Source organism: Tachysurus vachellii, chromosome 5 (assembly GCF_030014155.1).
Source record: "Tachysurus vachellii isolate PV-2020 chromosome 5, HZAU_Pvac_v1, whole genome shotgun sequence".
Classification (NCBI taxonomy): domain Eukaryota; kingdom Metazoa; phylum Chordata; class Actinopteri; order Siluriformes; family Bagridae; genus Tachysurus; species Tachysurus vachellii.
In genome coordinates, this window is record NC_083464.1 from 9,127,248 (window position 1) to 9,146,450 (window position 19,203).

General features: G+C 40.0%; 1 protein-coding gene across 1 annotated transcript in view; it reads right to left on the reverse strand.

Moving 5' to 3' along the window:
* LOC132845250 (E3 ubiquitin-protein ligase HECW1) overlaps positions 1–19,203 on the reverse strand; it is an 89,762-nt gene that overhangs the window by 29,989 nt on the left and 40,570 nt on the right. The window contains exons 7-11 of the mRNA XM_060869171.1: positions 10,385–10,527; positions 10,045–10,145; positions 8,531–9,916; positions 7,054–7,140; positions 209–359 (exon numbers count right to left, since the gene is read on the reverse strand). Of these exons, the coding sequence (XP_060725154.1) occupies positions 209–359; positions 7,054–7,140; positions 8,531–9,916; positions 10,045–10,145; positions 10,385–10,527 (1,868 nt within the window). The remainder of the gene's footprint in view (positions 1–208; positions 360–7,053; positions 7,141–8,530; positions 9,917–10,044; positions 10,146–10,384; positions 10,528–19,203) is intronic.

The window sequence follows — 19,203 nt, forward strand, 5'->3', positions numbered from 1 at the left end:
CTTCGATTTGGTTGCGATGAAAACCCACAGCCACAACGATGCATATTCTCTGTCCTACAGCTTTAGAAACACTTCATACAAATAAAAGATTTTCATTCAAAACATTCTATCAATCATAAAACTTTGGTGCTACTTCTCTATCTCTATCTCTATCTCTCTGTCTGTCTGTCTGTCTGTCTCTTTCTCTCTCTCTTTCTCTTTAAAATACCTCCTGTTGAGTTGCTCCATGTGCTGGATGGAATTTGAGCGCTGCAAGCTGGGACATTTTGTGGCATGGCCGGGTCTTTGCCATGTGGTGGTGCGATTCACATGGTCAACGTAGAAGACACGACCATGGCTGTCTATCCTGGCCTCCCAGTCTGAGCACACAGAAGGGACAGAAGCAGAACAGAGTTAGAGCTATGAGATGATATAACAATAACACAGTAACACAAACTGAGGAATAAGGAGATTTTTTATTTACAATCTACAAAAATACAATCTACAAAAGCTCTACTACAAATTGTGGAAAAATATCCCTAATATCCCAATATTCTGACTTGTTATTTCAAGATATTAAGTAATTATTTTCAATGTATCTGATTAGTTGATCATAAATAAAATTAATATCATATTTCAAAATTTCTCATGATTAGATCTCAACTCTTTCTCATTATTTCAACCACACAATCTATCATTCTATCATAAGACTATACTACAAAACACAACAAATTAGCAATAAACTAAATCAAATATTATTAAACCTACTTAACCAATAAAAAATAAACCTATTTATTAAACGTATAAATTGACTTTTTTATATCTTCTTATTTGGTTTATTGTATTCTTATTATAAAAACAGCCAATTGTTTGATTCAAGATATTTAACTTGCTAAGGTGTCATTTTGTCCCAGTTTTATTTAGTATCAATATTAATATTGATTTCTATTCTTTGGGCTTCTCTCTAGATAATAAATTAGTAGAATTTATTTACATTTGCAGCATTTGGCAGAGTATTTTCTCCAGAGCGATGTACATTGTACCACTAGGCTACTGTATCCCCAATTTATTTAAAAAAAATGTAGATGAAATTATAAATCTAATTTGTAAGTCACTGACCTCGGATCAGCTATGGTCAAGATTTTGATTCCAGACACTAATTGACAGAATTCCATAGTGGTCGTAGTGGCTTTTTAAATGAACAAAATAACGTTAACAAGATTTTTCATTAAAAATAACAATTAGATATTTGAAAATAATGAGCTATTATGTCAATATAAGTACATAATGTTCTGAAATAATGGGTTAAGTCAAAATAATGAGATCAAAAATAATCAAAAATAAGAATATAATATCTTGGAGTACTTTAGTTTAACATTGTGTGGTTACACACACACACACACACACACACACACACACACACACACACACACACACACACACACACACAGAGAGAGAGGAGAGAGTGTTCAAGCTCTGATTTATCTCCTGAGCCAGACAAACACTCAGTCACTCTGTCAGCTGGTTATGAGTATGTTTGAACAGCATGGCTCAAGAGACAGCAACTCCTGCTGTACACAAATCAGTTCTCCCAAACCGCAATCTGCACAGAATGTGAAGGCATTAAAACCATCTTGTGATCCAGGCTCATCACTTTATGCATGCAAGAAAGGGGAAATGAATTCAGGAAAACCCTGCAGTCATGTGTTCATAAATCATCAATATATGTCAAATAAGGAACGTTGTGCTGCCAGTGTTGCATCCACTGTTCTGACTAACATAATATGGCTGGTGCAAGAGTCATGGTCTGGACCAGAATCAGACTATATATATTTAACTGTTAGTCTATATCCACTTACAGGTTGTGGGAAACAGTGTGGGCAGAGTGCACACTGTATCTACTGACACACCATAAATATAGCATAGTTCTGGGCATCGTCTTACAACATTGCACTTTCAGAAGCCTGCTGTTTGTTGCTGCACTTCTGCATTATTTTCTTCCATATTAATCACCTATAGTCTTCTCTCCTACCTCTTATCTATTTCCTTCCTCACTGACTTTAATCTTAAACGCAGGAGGAGCCGATGTTTCGGAGTGCATGGGGAGGTCTGAGCCATATGTTTGAATTTAGGCCAGTGATGCATTGCCAACAAATATTTCAAAATAGGCACAAAGAGCCTTGAAAAAAAAAAAAGCCATTATAGCGTCGAGCACTGCAGTCACGTGGTGTGTCGAGGAAGCAATTCAGCATATGGGCTGAAAGCTGAGGGATTACTTAGCTGCTGCAGTGAAGAGATGACAAAGCAAAGGAGAGAGGAATTATGACTCCATGTAATAGTAGAGTACAGGAAAGCAGCTTGAAACTTGAAGAATCCTGATCACCTCTATCCAACAATGATTTTCAAACAAGTTTACAAAGGGAGTCTTTGACACATCATTCTTCTAGCATCCTGAGTCCGAATCTATAATACTGGTATTTTAGAATGCTTCAGTAAAATAGTATATTCTGATCATAAAATAAATAAAGTTTGAAGTGTTAGCCATCACTCCAGCTGACATGACGCGGGACAGAGACGGACCCAAACGCAGGATAGCAAAACAAATGGGGTTTAATAACACAAGAACACTAAACAGGACATGGACTAAAGACAGGACAAAACAACAGTAGATTACGCGCTGCACGAGGCAACGTGGCACAGTTAAATACACAGGGTAATCACAATAGGGAACAGGTGTGTAGACAGGGAGGAGCAGACGAAGGCAGGGCAGACCCCCAGTCTGGGTAACAGTACCCCCCGAGGCGCGGCTCCCGAAGCGCCTAATCATGACAACGACCGAGAGTGGGGCAAGGTACAAGGCGAGGCAGATGGGGGGGGAGCAAGGACCATGGCAAAGGCAGGTGGGGGGAGCAAGGCACACGGCGAGGCAGGTGGGGGGAGCAAGGCACACGGCGGCGCAGCCAGAGATGGCCGAGCGACGTCCACAGCCGAGCTGAAGGGCCGAGCGACGTCCACAGCCGAGCAGGGGGAACGAGCGACGTCCACAGCCGAGCAGGCGGAACGAGCGACGTCCACAGCCGAGCAGGAGGAAAAAACAAAACAGCTCAGCTGTGGACGTCGCTCGGCCCTTCAGCTCGGCTGTGGACGTCGCTCGTTCCCCCCACCTGCCTCGCCGTGTGCCTTGCTCCCCCTCCCGCACCCGTCGGGACTGTCTGGACGGATTGGCATGTCGGGAGCCGCGCCTTGGTGGGGGCTCTGTGAGGACTCTGCCCGGACTCTGTGCATTTGTTTATGTTCTTCGTCACGTGTCTGCCCCGCCCCTTGTTTCTTCCTGCCTGCTTCCACACACCTGTTTCCCATTGTAATTACCTTGTCTATTTAACTGTACCGCGTTGCCTTGTGCAGCGTGGAATCTACTGTTGTTCTGTCCTGTCTTTAGTCCGTGTGTTGTTTAGTGTTCCCTTTGTTATTAAACCCCGTTTGTTTTGCTATCCCGCGTTTGGGTCCGTTTCTGTCCTGTGTCATGACACCAGCATTACAAGAGCCATTTCTCAACAATTACAAATTTTTATTTGTTAAGGAACAGGCTGTATATTTAATCTCTGATTGTCATGTTTAATGCCTTTGACCATTTGCAGGGCAAATCAGTGCTTCACAAGCCTCTCCTTTATCTCTCTTACAGTTAAGTCAAACACTGCTTGTCATGTTTCTAAGATCTTCTAGCTTTAATGAAAGTTGCTGGACCTGGAGACTCCTTCCATAAATTGTAACTGTCTCTACCCAGAAAAGTTCACCACATCAATAATAAACAAATATTTAACATACATGAACATACATGTATGTTATGTTAATTATTAATTTTAAAATTTGTATCTACAATTATTATTAATACATAATATATAATTTTATGATTATATATATATATATATATATAAACACAACTAATCAAGACTAACAAGGATAGGGTGACATGACGGAAACACAGGTAAGGGTGTGGCACGCTGGACTGCATCGCTGTCTTCGTGAAGTGTCCTTTCAGGAAAAGCATTTACAAGGCAGACTATGTTCATCATATTGGACGTTTTCCAAATTTACAGGAAAATCCAAAGCACAGCACTGTTCCCAGCAGCTTTTTTTATAACCAGTGTTGAATCTGCTGAAACACAGAAGTGAGATCTGCAGAAACAAGAGCATTTCAGAGAGGAAGAGTTCACTCAGTTTAGAGCAGCAGGGTTTGACTTACGTCAAATAAACTGCGGGCACTTCACGTGGAGAGGGGCATTTTACAGAAAGAGGATGCTATTGAATATCAACAGTGAACGGTATAAAAGGAATATGACTCATGAATTCTCAGGAGGAACCAAAACCTGCCATTTAATATTTCCTATGCTTATATTGGCGCTGTGCCAGTTGCACTTTGCATGGAGCCATTTTGCTAAATGATATATCATTCGTAAGTGTGATGTATGACCCTGCATGCTAATGCAAATGGCATTCATTTTCTTTCCGCTCAAAACACTTCTGGAAGAAGGACTGCTTAGCAGAATGTCTAATGAGCATCCTGAATTATATGTTTCATAACCGTCCCTTGGTGGTTCGTCACTTTGGACAGCCTTGAATATGTAGGTGAGTTCAACTCAGTATAAACCTGATCACTAGACGGACGAGATTGTGTGAAGCCTTGACAGTCCTTGAGACGTTCTGTGACATTATACTGATGTATATAGTAAATCCCAGAGATTAATATAGATTCAAGTCAATAAAGATTCAAGTCAATAAAGGACTCTAATACAATAAAGATACTTATATAATTATACACAGGGCACAGTAGGCTCTGGGATTAGAAGTTCGATTCTTGACTCTGCCCCTGAATACACCGGTTTTACTCCACAAGTCCAAAGACCAGTATGACTGACTGTCATCTCTAATTTGTCCGCAGTACTGTATGTGATTGGGTGTGTGTGTTGTGCAATGGTTTGGCACCCCAGTATGTCCCCCATTTTGTACCCATAGTCCCCTTGGATAGTCTTCAGGGAAACCATGACCCTATGTAGGATAAGCAGTACAGAAAATGGATAAAATAATGGATGGATGGATGGATGGATGGATTGATGGCTAGATGGATGGAAATACTTATACTCCTTACTCTATTTCCATGTATGACATCTCTTGTCATTTGCAATTTGCAAGGAAAAGTTACAATATGTCCAAACAAGTTGCTCTATTATTAGATAAATGCATGTGACAATGATGTTTAATGAAAACCTTTAAATGTACTTAAATGGTCTTATAAGGAAAGTTGAAGAATGCTGGATAAAAACTGAGAAAGAGTGCAACACACTCCTGGCTGTGTGTATTTACTGAAACACACGCTATAATCAAATTACTATGTTTATCACAACTGTTGTGATGCAACACTGCCATAAGTTAATATGGTGTATTCCATTTATTTATTAAGTTTTAGTAAATTATCTAATTGTTTCAATGTATCTGATTAGTTGCTCATAAATAAAATTAAATATCATATTTCAAAGTTTCTCATATTCAAATCTGAACTGTTTCTAGGGGGGCACGGTGGCTTAGTGGTGTTAGCACGTTCGCCTCACACCTCCAGGGTTGGGGGTTCGATTCCCGCCTCCGCCTTGTGTGTGTGGAGTTTGCATGTTCTCCCCGTGTCTCGGGGGTTTCCTCCGGGTACTCCGGTTTCCTCCCCCGGTCCAAAGCCACTAAGCCACCGTGCCCCCCACAAAACACAACAAATTAGCAATAAACTAAATCGAATATTATTAAACCTACTTAACCAATAAAAAATAAACCTATTTATTAAACCTATAAATTGACTTTTTTATATCTTCTTATTTGGTTTATTGTATTCTTATTATAAAAACAGCCAATTGTTTGATTCAAGATATTTAACTTGTTAAGGTGTCATTTTGTCCCAGTTTTATTTAGTTTATAGTAATATTGATTTCTATTCTTTGGGCTTCTCTCTAGATAGTAAATTAGTAAAATGTATTTACATTTGCAGCATTTGGTTTGATTTTCTCCAGAGCGACGTACATTGTACCACTAGGCTACTGTATCCCCAATTTATTTTAAACAAAATGTAGATGAAATTATAAATCTAATTTGTAAGTCACTGACCTCGGATCAGCTATGGTCAAGATTTTGATTCCAGACACTAATTGACAGAATTCCATAGTGGCTTTTTAAGCTAACAAAATAACTTTAACAAGATGTTTAATTAAAAATAACAACTAGATATTTGAAAATAATGAGCTATTAAGTCAATATAGTACATAATATCCTGAAATAATGGGTTAAGTCAAAATAATGAGATATTAAATCAAAAATAAGAATATAATATCTTGAGTACTTTAGTTTAACATTGTGTGGTCACACACACACACACACACACACACACACACACACACACACACACACACACACACACACACACACAGGAGAGAGTGTTCAAAATAAATGCATGTGACCATGCTGTTTAATTAAAACCTTTAATAGTACTTAAATGGTAAGTTGGATAAGGAAAAGTAACTTTAAAAGGAAAGTTGAATAATGCTGAATAAAAATTTAGAAAGTAAATTTCTGCTATTGAAATGTAAAACTCCTGGCTGTGTGTATTTACTGAAACACGATTGCTATGTTTAAACTGTTGTGATTCAACACTGCCATAAGATAATATGGTTGATTCCATTTATTTATTACGTTTTCTTAGTAAATTATCTGAGTATCTATGTTGATATTCCTATTAATTTGCTTTGTCTGTATGCACAATATAATAGCTATATGCTAAATCACTAAATTTTTAGTCCCATAAGCTAACTTATGTTTGCCTACCAACAGGCATGTTGGTACAGGCCAATCCCATGAATTTATTCACCTGAAAAGTAAACGGATTTATTTGAGTGTTTACAATATCATCCCAAAAAGCAGAAATTAATAATACCCATGAATAGATCACGCACTGTGTGACACAGTCACAGACAAACACACACAGGTCACCTCAAATGTAAATGAAGGGTAAAGGGTAAGGAGTGGCAGGGGTTAGCTTACTTGTTGGCAATGATTCATCGACACTGGGGTAATGGTGGGAGGTGCCCCGCATAGCAGGAAGCTGACTGATTGGTCGGTGACTAGCTCCTACAAAGGTGATGAAAAATTAAAAATGAAGATTCACTAGTCAAGAGACATGGACAATCATGAAAGAAAAAAAAAATGAAATGGAAAAACATGATGAAAGTCCTTGCATGATGAAAAACATGATGAAAAACATTCACAAGTGTCTGGTGTCTGGTTCAGGCTGTTCTGATGGTACGATGATTAATGCATTCTATAGCTGTTTGTCTCAGAAATTCCAATTATTTCAGCTAGGGCTTGGTGATAACCGGAACAAAGCCAGTGTTTGAAGAAACCTTCTCTTTAAAATGTCTCTCTCTGAGAAGGATTTATCTTGAAACTGTTCAAAGCCAAATTTTACTGTTTATTGCTTTGAAAACAGGAATGTTTGCCTGAAATCAATTTAGAATAAAGTGATCTTCATATTCATATTAAAGTGAACTGCAAAGGGTTGAAAGTGGTTTTCTTGCCAGAAAGATACCGAAGTAAACAGCTCAAAATAGAAACAACTCAAAAAGAAACAGGAACAATGGGATTGCATTATGGGGTGAAGATGACATTCCTCCTACACAGACAGCATGGCCAGTTTTGCTTTCTTGATGCCCAGCTATGGATGGCTGTGACACTGTTGGGAGCTCATAAACACTTCTCTCCTACACTACTTATTGCAGGGTTGTTTTTTAACATGACATTTGTCCACCAATTCGAAAATACTATCCTGTGGCCATACTAATAATAAGAAAGTGTTTGAGGGCAATATCACTGCAATACAGTATGCAAGTGTTTGTGGGCAATATCATTGCAAAGATCCCTACCAGACATATTGTCAAAATAAGGACAAGTATTTGTGACAAGACCTCTGGATGAGACATGAAGTCATGAAGAAGTCAGCTAATAGCATTTAACCCCCCACGAAGTTTAGGAACATTGCAGGATGATTGAGATGACCCTGCCTCTGACCCTTTCCCCTGCTTGGTCAGACAGACTATGACTGGGGGACTGTAGGATCCAATATGCTGTATCCAATATGTTTAGGACATTTTCACACCATATTGCTTTCATCACTTTTTGGTCTTATATTGGTATTATATTGGTGAGCTTCTGGAACAAGGAGGATAAATGTCATATGAGTGGTCAGCTGTTCAGGGGTTTGAAAACCAACAGACTGCAGAAATGTCTATTTAATTCTGTGTAAAATTGGTAAAGTGACAATGATCTTCGCATCACAAAGGGGGAAGGAGAGTAATCTCAGATCAAGGTCAATGGTTGTTATTATTATGACAGGTTTTCCAGTAAATGAAAATCAATCAAGTGTAGTAGCACCAATCGAGGCAGCATTTACGGCCAATTGAAATCACAATCAAAACCCAGCTACATTTTTTTTTAAAATCAGAAAGTTACATCTCTTCCTCACCTGGTGAACCAACACTGGGTCCAGCTACTGGAGACTGAGAGTGACCACCCTCAATTTGATCCTCCATCCACTGGCTGGAAATGTCTCCCAACTCCCTTGATTCTGGACTCTGTCCTGAGTCTGTTACTGACTCAAAGGCACTGTTCTCCTCCTCGTCCTCCTGCGAAGAAAATACGGTGCTCTCTGACAAACGTGTGCTGTCCACAGATGACAGGCGTGTGTGGCTGCAGATGCGATTTCGTCCATCGTGGCCTGAGTTGCTGTAACAGGATGTGCTGTAACAGGATGTACTGTAGCATGAGGTGCTATAGCAGGAGTTGTCACACAGTTCACACTCACTCTCCCTGTGAACACGTTGGCCTCCACTTTCGGTCTCGCCATCCATGCTCTCAAGACGTGAACGAGTCTCACCCTCCAAAAGCTGGTTGAGCTCAGACAGCCGTTCGATGGAGAGGCTCGGAGGCAGAATCCGTCTACAGCAAGGTCCAAGACACTCTGGGACTATTGATGGAGATCGAGTCTCGCTTGACCCTTCCTCCGTCTCATCAGCTACCTCCTTTTCGTACTCCACAGGTTTTAGACTGACATCCTCAGAAGAATCTATTGTGTCCCCATCATCTTGGCTACAAGAGCTATGCTGGGCAGAAGGAAGGCTATGCAGGAGGTGGTGTATACGTATGTAGTGTGATCGTGGCGTCTCAGGTTCTGTGCAAGAAGAGGCAATGACTGTCTCTAGTTCAGAGACAGGCAGCGAGCAGGGGCGGCGCTTCATGGCTTTTCGCTTCATTATACATGCTGTCCTTGGAGAACATGGTTCTACACTCTCACTTTCTTCCTCCTCTCTTACTCCTGTCTGCACTGATCCTGTAGCTCCTTGCAACTCTGTAGTATCTTCAACCTCTTCTGTCCTTACCCTAATAGCTTCTTCATCCATCTCCTCATCTCCTGTGCCTATATCAGTTGCAGCTTCATCTCTATGAGCTTCCACAACTTCCACTGTAACTTCTGCATCCAAATCACAATGTACCTCTCCAAGCTCCTGAGTTGGTTCCTCAAGGCTCTGCTCCAGTTGTTCAGTGAGCTGAACTGTGCATGACAAATCCTCAGATGGACTGTTCTCTTTATCTTTCAGTGCCTCCTCTAGATGTTCAGTTTCCTCCAGTTCCTCTGTGCTAGAGACAATATGAGCAGGAGAAATAGGTTTAGTGGAAGATAGCAGCAAAGGATTCTGTGCCTCTACATCCAGCGAGATATTCTCATTGAGCTCATTTAGATCTTCATCCTTTGCATCCAAGTCAGCAGCAACTGGTGGGTCGATATTCAGCTCCTCTGCTTCCTGCTGGTCAGGGGTCTCAGCCTCTGCATTAACAGACACTTCCTCATCATCTGCAAGAAAGATCAGGACAATTTGTTAATAAACATGAGAAAACTATCCTTAAACAGCTTTTTTGTGTATTTTTTTGTCTAGAGTGGTATATTTAAACTTGTACATATTATAATAAAATAGAGGAGACCTGGATGAATAGAAGATGTTATCTCGAAGCGAAACTGCAGCTGTCCACTAACATGATCTGTTGGCAGCCTGCGACCTAGAGCATAACTAATCACACGGTCTCTGTTGAGAAACACACAACCACACACACAATTATTACTAATCCTGACCTATAAGGGATTGAGAAAAAGACACCATCTAATGTGATAAAAAGGGATAAATAATTGAAACTGCAAATAATGTATTCCCATAGTCATCTGCAAAATATAAATATACTAAGACATTTAGCATTTTTATCTGTGTGAAAATAACAGTAGTCTAGATTACTCCAGTGAATATATTATTTATTCTATGACACCTACCCAATAGCATGCTTCTCCAGAAGCCGTTGCACAGGCACGGACAATTTGCCCAAAAAGCGTTTGATGATGGGTCTGCTCTTGGCAAATTTGTCTTTCACCTCAATCTCCAAAACGTCCGTTGGCAGAGAGACAAAGTTAAATCTCTGTAACAACAGAGCATAAGTAAAGGCTACCATGTGAACTTGAAAAATACATCAAGGGCCCTTTCTTTTTTTTATCTTAACTTACATGCTGTGTATACATCCTCTATATGTACTGTATATTTAAATGCACACTTCAATTTAATAAACTGTCATTGCTAGGCTGTCCTGCTTTTCTCTATAGTAACAGCATGGCCAATAACTTTAATAGATACATCATCCAGAGCAGGGATGTGAAAGTTCATCCACAAAGCATTGCTATGGATGCTGGTTTTAGTTAAAAACAAACATGAGCCACACCTGATTCTGTCTGTTAAATGACATGACCTTCGCCTTCAATTGCCTAGCAGATGTGGCTCTAACAAACCATACTCACTTCAGTATAGTAAAACCTTTGCTGAACATTTCATTCTAAAACCTAGGCCATTAATATGTTCCCCTCTTGCTGCTTTAACAGCCTTCACTCTTCTGGGAAGGCTTTCCACTAGATTATGAAATGTGGCTATATGGGAGTTTGCTTAGCTACAAGTTTGTGTAGATATTGGATGCCTAGTTGGATTCTAGTTCATCCCCAAAGGGGTTCAGTGGGTTTGAGGTCATGGCTGTATGGATCTCACTTTGTGTACAGGCGCATTGTCATACTGGAATATGTTCAAGCCTTTTAGTTCCAGTGAAGGAAAATTCCAATGCTACAGCATACAAAACATTCTGGACAATTGTGTGCTTCCAATATTGTGGAAGAAACACATATGAGCGTGAAGGTCTGGTGTCCACACACATTTAGCTATTTAGTGTATAAGCAGTCCCACATTAAAAGCAATTCTAAATTCCAAGAATTCAAATCTTATATTTTGGACACTGAGTTGGGTTTTATTCAAGTAAACATTCCTAAACATTGACTAACACAAAATGAAAGAATGGTGATACTAAACCACTGTTCAGCTGCAGCTAGAGAACGTATCTCTATTTAATAAGATATATTACGTATTTAGTATATTTGATATATAGCATCGTATATGCTATAAAATCATTGCTATAACTTATTTGTATGTGGCTAAAATAGAACTGGCACAACATTTGAGAAGATAATTAAGTGGTAAGTGTTTAAAGCAGGGAGAGGCTTCAGTGAATATTCATGCCACCATATGGCAGTTTCATTATCTGAAATCAAACAGGTTGGTAGTGGGCTTGATATGAGCCATAACAATTACTCTAATCAGCTCCTACTCTCCTGAACAGCTGAAGGACAGTAGAACCCAGAACCTGTGTGTCCCTGGAGCTACCATTTCAGTGCTTAAGACACCGAGCCAAGCAGCAGTGCCTGCATGCTCAATAAACCTCTTTAAAAAGCCTTGCCTTAGCCAAGTCTGAGGGATAAATCTGAACTCAGTCCAAATGCCAAGGACATGAGGAGAATCTGCTTTGTGAGGTATAGGACCCATCCTGCCACACTGCTGTTTGGAGATGATGAAATGTAGCCTGGGCATTCGGTTTAATGCAACTGCAGGTTAAATGATATAATTGGATGTAATTCTGAAAATAAGGCACATTGTTTCATAGAAAAAAGAGTCGTCTCCGAGCAGGGCACTAGGAGAATTTGGCTGACTAACAGGCAATTTACTCTGGGGACCTTTTATTATATTTCTACTGTAGTCAGCATGAGAAACTCATTACTGAAAGCAGCATCTTTGGTATAAAGCACACCATATCTAGTGCTTTGATTTGTTCTCCCATTTTAAGCATTCAGCTGGGGTGAAAATGTAATATGTGCATCTAAAGGCAATAATCACACAGCAGTCGCCTCTTAGCCCCCTGCAGCTTTATCGTCCATTACGTTCACTTTTAAATGAACATGACTCTTTTTTCCTGATTGTTTAGCATAGTAGGAAAAAAGTAGGAAAATCCACATCTTTCCTAATTAAAACCATTCATTTATCCCATACACTCTTCTTGGTATGTAATTCATCCTTTCTGTATTTAAAAATTAACAGTAGACTTTAAATAATTAAAAAAACATGAAAAAAGAAGGACTCCCATAAAACTGGTGTGTCCTAGCTGAAATCAGTCTCCACAAAGCAACACCAGGGCTGCTTAATGGTTCTCAAATTCCTCATCAGGGCACGAAAGCTAGACATTATGTCAGGCTAGTCTTGGGCTGCCACAATATTTCCCAATCAATGCTTAAAAATACTGTAGGTCATCCAGGTAGGGTTACCATTTATCATAAATCCTGAGACATTTTTAGCAGAAGGGGAATATAATGATCTGTCCTGAAAATGCTGCATTCTTTTACCCTGGGGCCAATGTGGAAAGCTGCAGTAATGATGCTCTCTAAAGAACAGCAGTAAAAGAAAGAAAAGCTGATAGCAGCCTATATTCCTTTAACAATTAACCAGAAAGGAACTGCTGTAGGTGTTGGAAAGCATTGCTGGTTCATCCATAAGAAATTATAGGCCACTGCTTAAGGCCATGGTGTTGTGGATGAGTTCCCATGTGGGGCTTTGAGACTCCATGTTGCTTGAGATTTGAGCAATGCTGAATGTGAAATAACTGATTTCATTTTACATAACTAGGCACATTATCATTATCCAACATTAAAAAGATACAATAATAAAACGATTTACCTTATTGCTTTTATAAAACTGCAACAAACATACTTAAAAAAATCCAGTGTCCAGTAAGCAAACTATTCTTCTGTAGTCTGTTAACAATTAGCACTGATTATAGTATGATATAATAAATATATATATTTTCCACAACCATAAACCTACTGAAACCCACACTACACCGCTAGGACACTGATCTCTCGCTAATGCTTCACTGTTCATGATCACCTTGCAGATCTGTTCTACTCTATACATTCTGTTACATATTTTCTATAAATTATAGCTGCATATAACTGTAAATTCATTGCTTACCCTAGTTTACATTCATTTATGAATATATCTGTAAATACACTGTATATTTCTAGGTTACTGTTGTACATACAATGTACATAATGCACACATTTGCACAGACATATACTGTATATTCTATTTTTTAGATATATTGTACTGTCTATACAAATAGCACATATTCACATATAATTATGCACATACTACCTGCCATAGCTTTATTTATTTGTTGGACATACATTTATATATTTATCTGTACTTTGCACATTTTTTCTACTATTTTGACATCTATCTATCTATCTATCTATCTATCTATCTATCTATCTATCTATCTATCTATCTATCTATCTATCTATCTATCTATCTATCTATCTATCTATCTATCTATCTATCTATCTTATCTATCTATCTATCTATCTATCTATCTATCTATCTATCTATCTATCTATCTATCTATCTATCTATAAGCAACACAGCATGCAGCACAGCAGGCACAGATAAAGATATTTTTCAGACAGAAAATTAATACAAAATGTTTTTACTGTGACACAGTTACAAGTGTATGTACTGTATATGAAGGATTTTAAAATGGCTTCACCTGCGGCCAGTCAAAATTAAGAACCAAAACTGAATAAATATAATTTGTACACTTCAATATCAGCCATGTTAATAATTATTATTAGAGTTTATTATTTAATCGTGCAAGAATTATGAACAAGAAGAAATGCATATACAATATCGAATGTAGGATACTGTACTGGCTAAAGTCATGATGGAAAATGACATGCTGTTTTACAAAAATAATCATTGATATCTTGGTAGTATTCAGCTCAAAGCAAGAGGCAAAAATTATTATTTTCATAAATAGCATGTCAGGAATTGTGGCATTCCTCTTACAGTATCTCACAGACATGAGTACACCCCTTACATTTTTGTAAATATTATATACTATATCTTTTTATTATATCTTTTCATGTGACAACACTGAAGAAATGTCCCCACCGCCCCAGCCCCAACGACAGCTGGACCTGGTTGGGGAGAGAAGAAAAATGGAGTACCACCCCGGGACCAGTCGACGAACCCATACCCACTGAGCCAGAACTCACGCCGCCAGCTCTGGCCCACAAGCAGTGGCTCAAAGGCTGCGCCCTGCATTGCTCCGTAGTCCCAGAAGCACCATGGCTCAATGTGGAGGTAGAACGGTGGCCCGTCTCTGTGCTCCTAGACTTGGGGAGCACAGTTACTTTGTCACAGCCAACCATCCTCCCTCCCACAGTAAAGCCGGTAGGGATATTAGTGGTCTCGTGTATCCATTGGCCTTATCCCAGACCTCCCCGTCCCACTCCTTTGCCAAGGCCATGAGCCGGGCAACCAAAAAAAGCAAGGGTCGAAAGCAGAAGGCCCATGTGCAGCAGGCGTGTATGGCTTGGGAAGAGTACAACACCGATAGCTCCTCTCCATGTGAGTCCCAGTTCTCAAATAACCCTGTGTGATCTATATTCCAGCAGGCCACCTGGGAGAGGATTTTTGGGAAGGAACAAAAAGAGGCTGAGCAGCTGAAGCACCGCTGGAGCCAGGTTTTGCTGGTAGAAGGTGACATAACAGACCCTACCTGACTCCTGCCTGTGTCCAACTATCTGGTCAAAAATGTGCTTCTGTACCACCACGTGGACTGGAGAGGAGAGCCCTTCATCTTCATCTCCACCCTAGATCTGGCAGGGCTACTGGCAGGTTGCTCTTGCCCCAGACGCAAAACCCAAAACGGCATTCTTCCTTCTTGCCTACATGGGGCGCCGGCCACCTTTCAGAGCCTTATGGACACCTTTCTCCTCCCTCAATGATCCTTTGCTGAGGCATATATGGACGATGTCGTAATCCACTCCGCCATGTGAGCTGACCACTTTTTCTGCCTGGGGAAGGTTCTGCATCGGTTGGGGTAAGACCACAAGTGAAAAAGATTAAAGCCATCGAGGCATACCCCGACCTTCTACGAAGACACAGGTACGTGCCTTTCTGGGTTTGGTGGGTTATTACTAAAGATTTGTCCCTAACTTCTCCTCTGTAGCTTCCCTTTTGTCCTCCAATCAAACGCATCTGAGACAGGCTTAGGAGCCATCCTCTCCCAGGAGTTAGAAGGGGAGGAGCACCCAGTCCTGTTCATATCGAGAAAACTGAGCCCTGCCAAGCAGAACTATGCTCGCATTTAAGTGGGCCAACAAGGAACTCTGCTACTACCGGGCAGGGTGACATTTCACCTTGGTCACCGATCTGATATGGATGGCAAAATTGAAAAACACCAATGCCAGAATGACTCGGTGGTTTCTCTCATTCAGAAATCTCGTTCCAGGTCCAGCACCGAGCCAGAACTCAGCACTGGAATGCAAATGGCCTCTCCAGATGCTATGCCCTCTGGGGACGATGACTGAAAGGTGGGGGCTCAGAGCTAAGAGGGGGCCCTGTGATGGCAGAGTTTGAACTGCTGCCCAATGCAGCAGAAAAACCGCTCCTCGCCCCGATAAAATAAAAGCGGAGCTAAAAGGCAGCGGTTCAGCACCACGGCCAGCGCCGCTGATAACGCAAGGTGAGGCGGCCAAATTTCCGCCAAAAAGCAGGGAGACAATCAAGCTGTGGCATTCATCCTCTGCCTGGGAAACACAGCAGAGAGCTAGGCTTAGCAGAGAAAGGGAGGTAAGAGGAGACCACCTTGAAATATGTAATGCGCTGTCTCCCCTATTCTTTGTGTTTTCAGACTCTTCATGCTGAAGGATGGACTGGCTGCCAGCTGAGCCCAAGCCACTCTCCTAGGACCATGCTCCTCACACACACATCACCACTGGCTGCACCTTCCATGATGACCTCCACCTTCCTAAGGCTGCCTGGACAATGCTTTGCTGAGTGCAGCTCCATATTTCTACCTCTCTCCCTCTCTCTCTCTTTCTCTCTCACTCACTCACTCCCTCAACCCCAATGCCCCTACACAGAATAAATTGCACTACGTGTGTTTGCTCACCTGACGTCCTGACTAAGTGTTTTTCTTTTGTGTCCACCTCTCCAGAGTGCCCTACAACAGCCATTAATTTCTAAACTGCTGTCCACAAAAGTGAGTACACCACTAAGTGAAAATGTCCAAATAGGGCCCAAAGTGTCAATATTTTGTGTGGCCACCATTATTTTCCAACACTGCCTTAACCCTCTTGGGCATGGAGTTCACCAGAGTGTCACTGGTTGCCACTGGAGTCCTCTTCCACTCCTCCATGATGACATCACAGAGCTGGTGGATGTTAGAGACATTGCACTCCTCCACCTTTCATTTGAGGATGCCCCACAGATGCTCAATAGGGTTTAGGTCTGGAGACATGATTGGCCAGTCCATCAACTTTATCCTCAGCTTCTTTAGCAATACAGTGGTCATCTTCAAGGTGTGTTTGGGGTCGTCATCATGTTGGAATACTGCTCTGCAGCCCAGTCTCCGAAGGGAGGGGATCATGCTCTGCTTCAGTATGTCACAAAACATGTTGGCATTCATGGGTCCCTCAAGCTCTAGCTCCCCAGTGCCAGCAGCACTCATGCAGCCCCAGATAATGACACTCCCACCACCATGCTTGACTGTAGGCAAGATACACTTGTCTTTAGATCCTCAGAGGGTTCTTTGCCATGTGGTGCTATGTTGAACTTCCGGTGACCAGTATGAGAGAGTGAGAGCAATAACACCAAATTCAACACACCTGCTTCCCATTCACAACTGAGACCTTGTAACACTAATGAGTCACCTGACACCGGGGAGAGAAAATGCCTAATTGGGCCCAATTTTTCCATTTTCACTTAGGGGTGTATTTAGCAGTTTAGACATTAAAAGCTGTGTGTTGAGTTATTTTGAGGGGACAGCAAATTTATATACAAGCTGTACACTCACTATTTTGCATTGTAGCAAATTCATTGTAGCTTAATTCATTGTAGAAAATTTCATGTTGTAACATGAAAAGATATAATCAAATATTTAAAAAATATTTGGAGTTTGTACTCACTTCTGTGAGATACTGTATCTGTGTCTTTTAATATCTTTTAAAAATAATCAGTTTAGAAAATGATTATTTTTAAAAAGTTTTTTCCACTTATTGTTATAGTTAATGTTGTTGAACATCTGGAAAACAAGTCTGTTATCATGCCATTCCTTCATCAGCCTCGCTTTTTCTCTTTTTTTTTGCTCTTTGTCATGTTACTAATAATCCATTAAATTCCTCTAAGCTGAAGAAAATCATGAATACTAATATCATAACTGCACCCACTAGTGCTGCATAATGTTCAAGGAGTAGGCTACATTGTGTACAGTATAGGGAAATCAAATGTCTCCAGTGAACCAGCATATTGCTTCTTGAAACTGTATAGTCAGGCCATTACCAGTTAGTGTGGCCTGTTTTAAGAGATAAAAAAAATGTTTTTAGCAACTTATTGACTTTCTAACAATAGCTACAACCCTGATGTTCTCCATTTTAAATGAATTCTCACACCATAGAAACGTTTTTCATGATTATGGTTTATCAGATAAAGAGGAAATTCTGTGACTCTGTTGTAGTGTTTTACATACACTAATTAGTCAAAACTATGGGAACCAATGAGTAATGGCGCATCACATTCCAAAACTATGGCCATTAATAATGAGCTTGTTGCTCAACAGTATCCATGTTTTCAGGCATTGTCATCCTGGAACGTTCAAGCGTCTCAGTTCAAGTAAAAGGAAAACTTAATGCAACAAGAGTTTGAGGAACAGCCACATACTGTATGGGTGTGCTGGTCAAATGTCCACATACTTTCAGCTAGTAAGATAGTATAAAACATTTAAAAACGTCAAAATTTTCTAAGACTTTACAGTGTTTCATTCGATACATAAGCTATACATGTCTATTGTATAGTAAGTATTTTTCGGCAAATAGCATAATCATACTCCCAATTAAACACCTAAAAATAGATCCATTTTTTCTGATGTTTCCAGGCAAACTAATCAATGTTGGGTCACAGCACTCAACTCTCACTTCATCTAAAGAGATTCCATAAAAAGTGAAGGGTTGGGCCATTAAGAGGAAAGATATAAATGGATTTGGAGCTGGGAATCACACTCTCATCTGCTTATTATACGTGCAGATTAAATTACGCTTTACCAGAAGCTAAAACAGTATATGTGAGATTCTTTGAAATGTGCTATAATTTTTGGGAATGGCAAAATGTTCTCTTAATCACCTGTTTAATAGGAGGAAATTTCTAGAGGTTTTTGAATGGTGATATAGTTTCATCATATTAGTGTTGATAATTAACATTAAGAGTTTTAAAGTCTGCTTTACAAATTCTACAAAAACATGCTGGTATATCTGTACATGTCAAGAATATGCTGGCTCTGCTAAATTGCACTTTGATATACTGTAAATAAGGTGTAAATTTGTGTATGTTCTCTGCAAACTCCTTGTAACCCTTGTAGAGTGTACAATATTAAGAAGAAGAAGTCTTCATTTTTGTCACAGACATTACAGCATAGTGATATCTTCAAATATCTAAACATTGGAATTTGGGTCAAAGCTCTCAGGAAGAACTGATGGTTAAGGGCTTTGCTCAGAGGTCCAACAGTGGCAGCTTAAACCCTGATCTGCCGATCAATAACCCAGAGCCTTAACCGCTTGAGCCATCAACACCCCCACATATTTATATGTAGTATAAATATAGCACAAATGCTTAATGCATAAATTACCATTGTCTTAAGTGCTAAATTTACGTTATATGATAAAGTATTAAACAT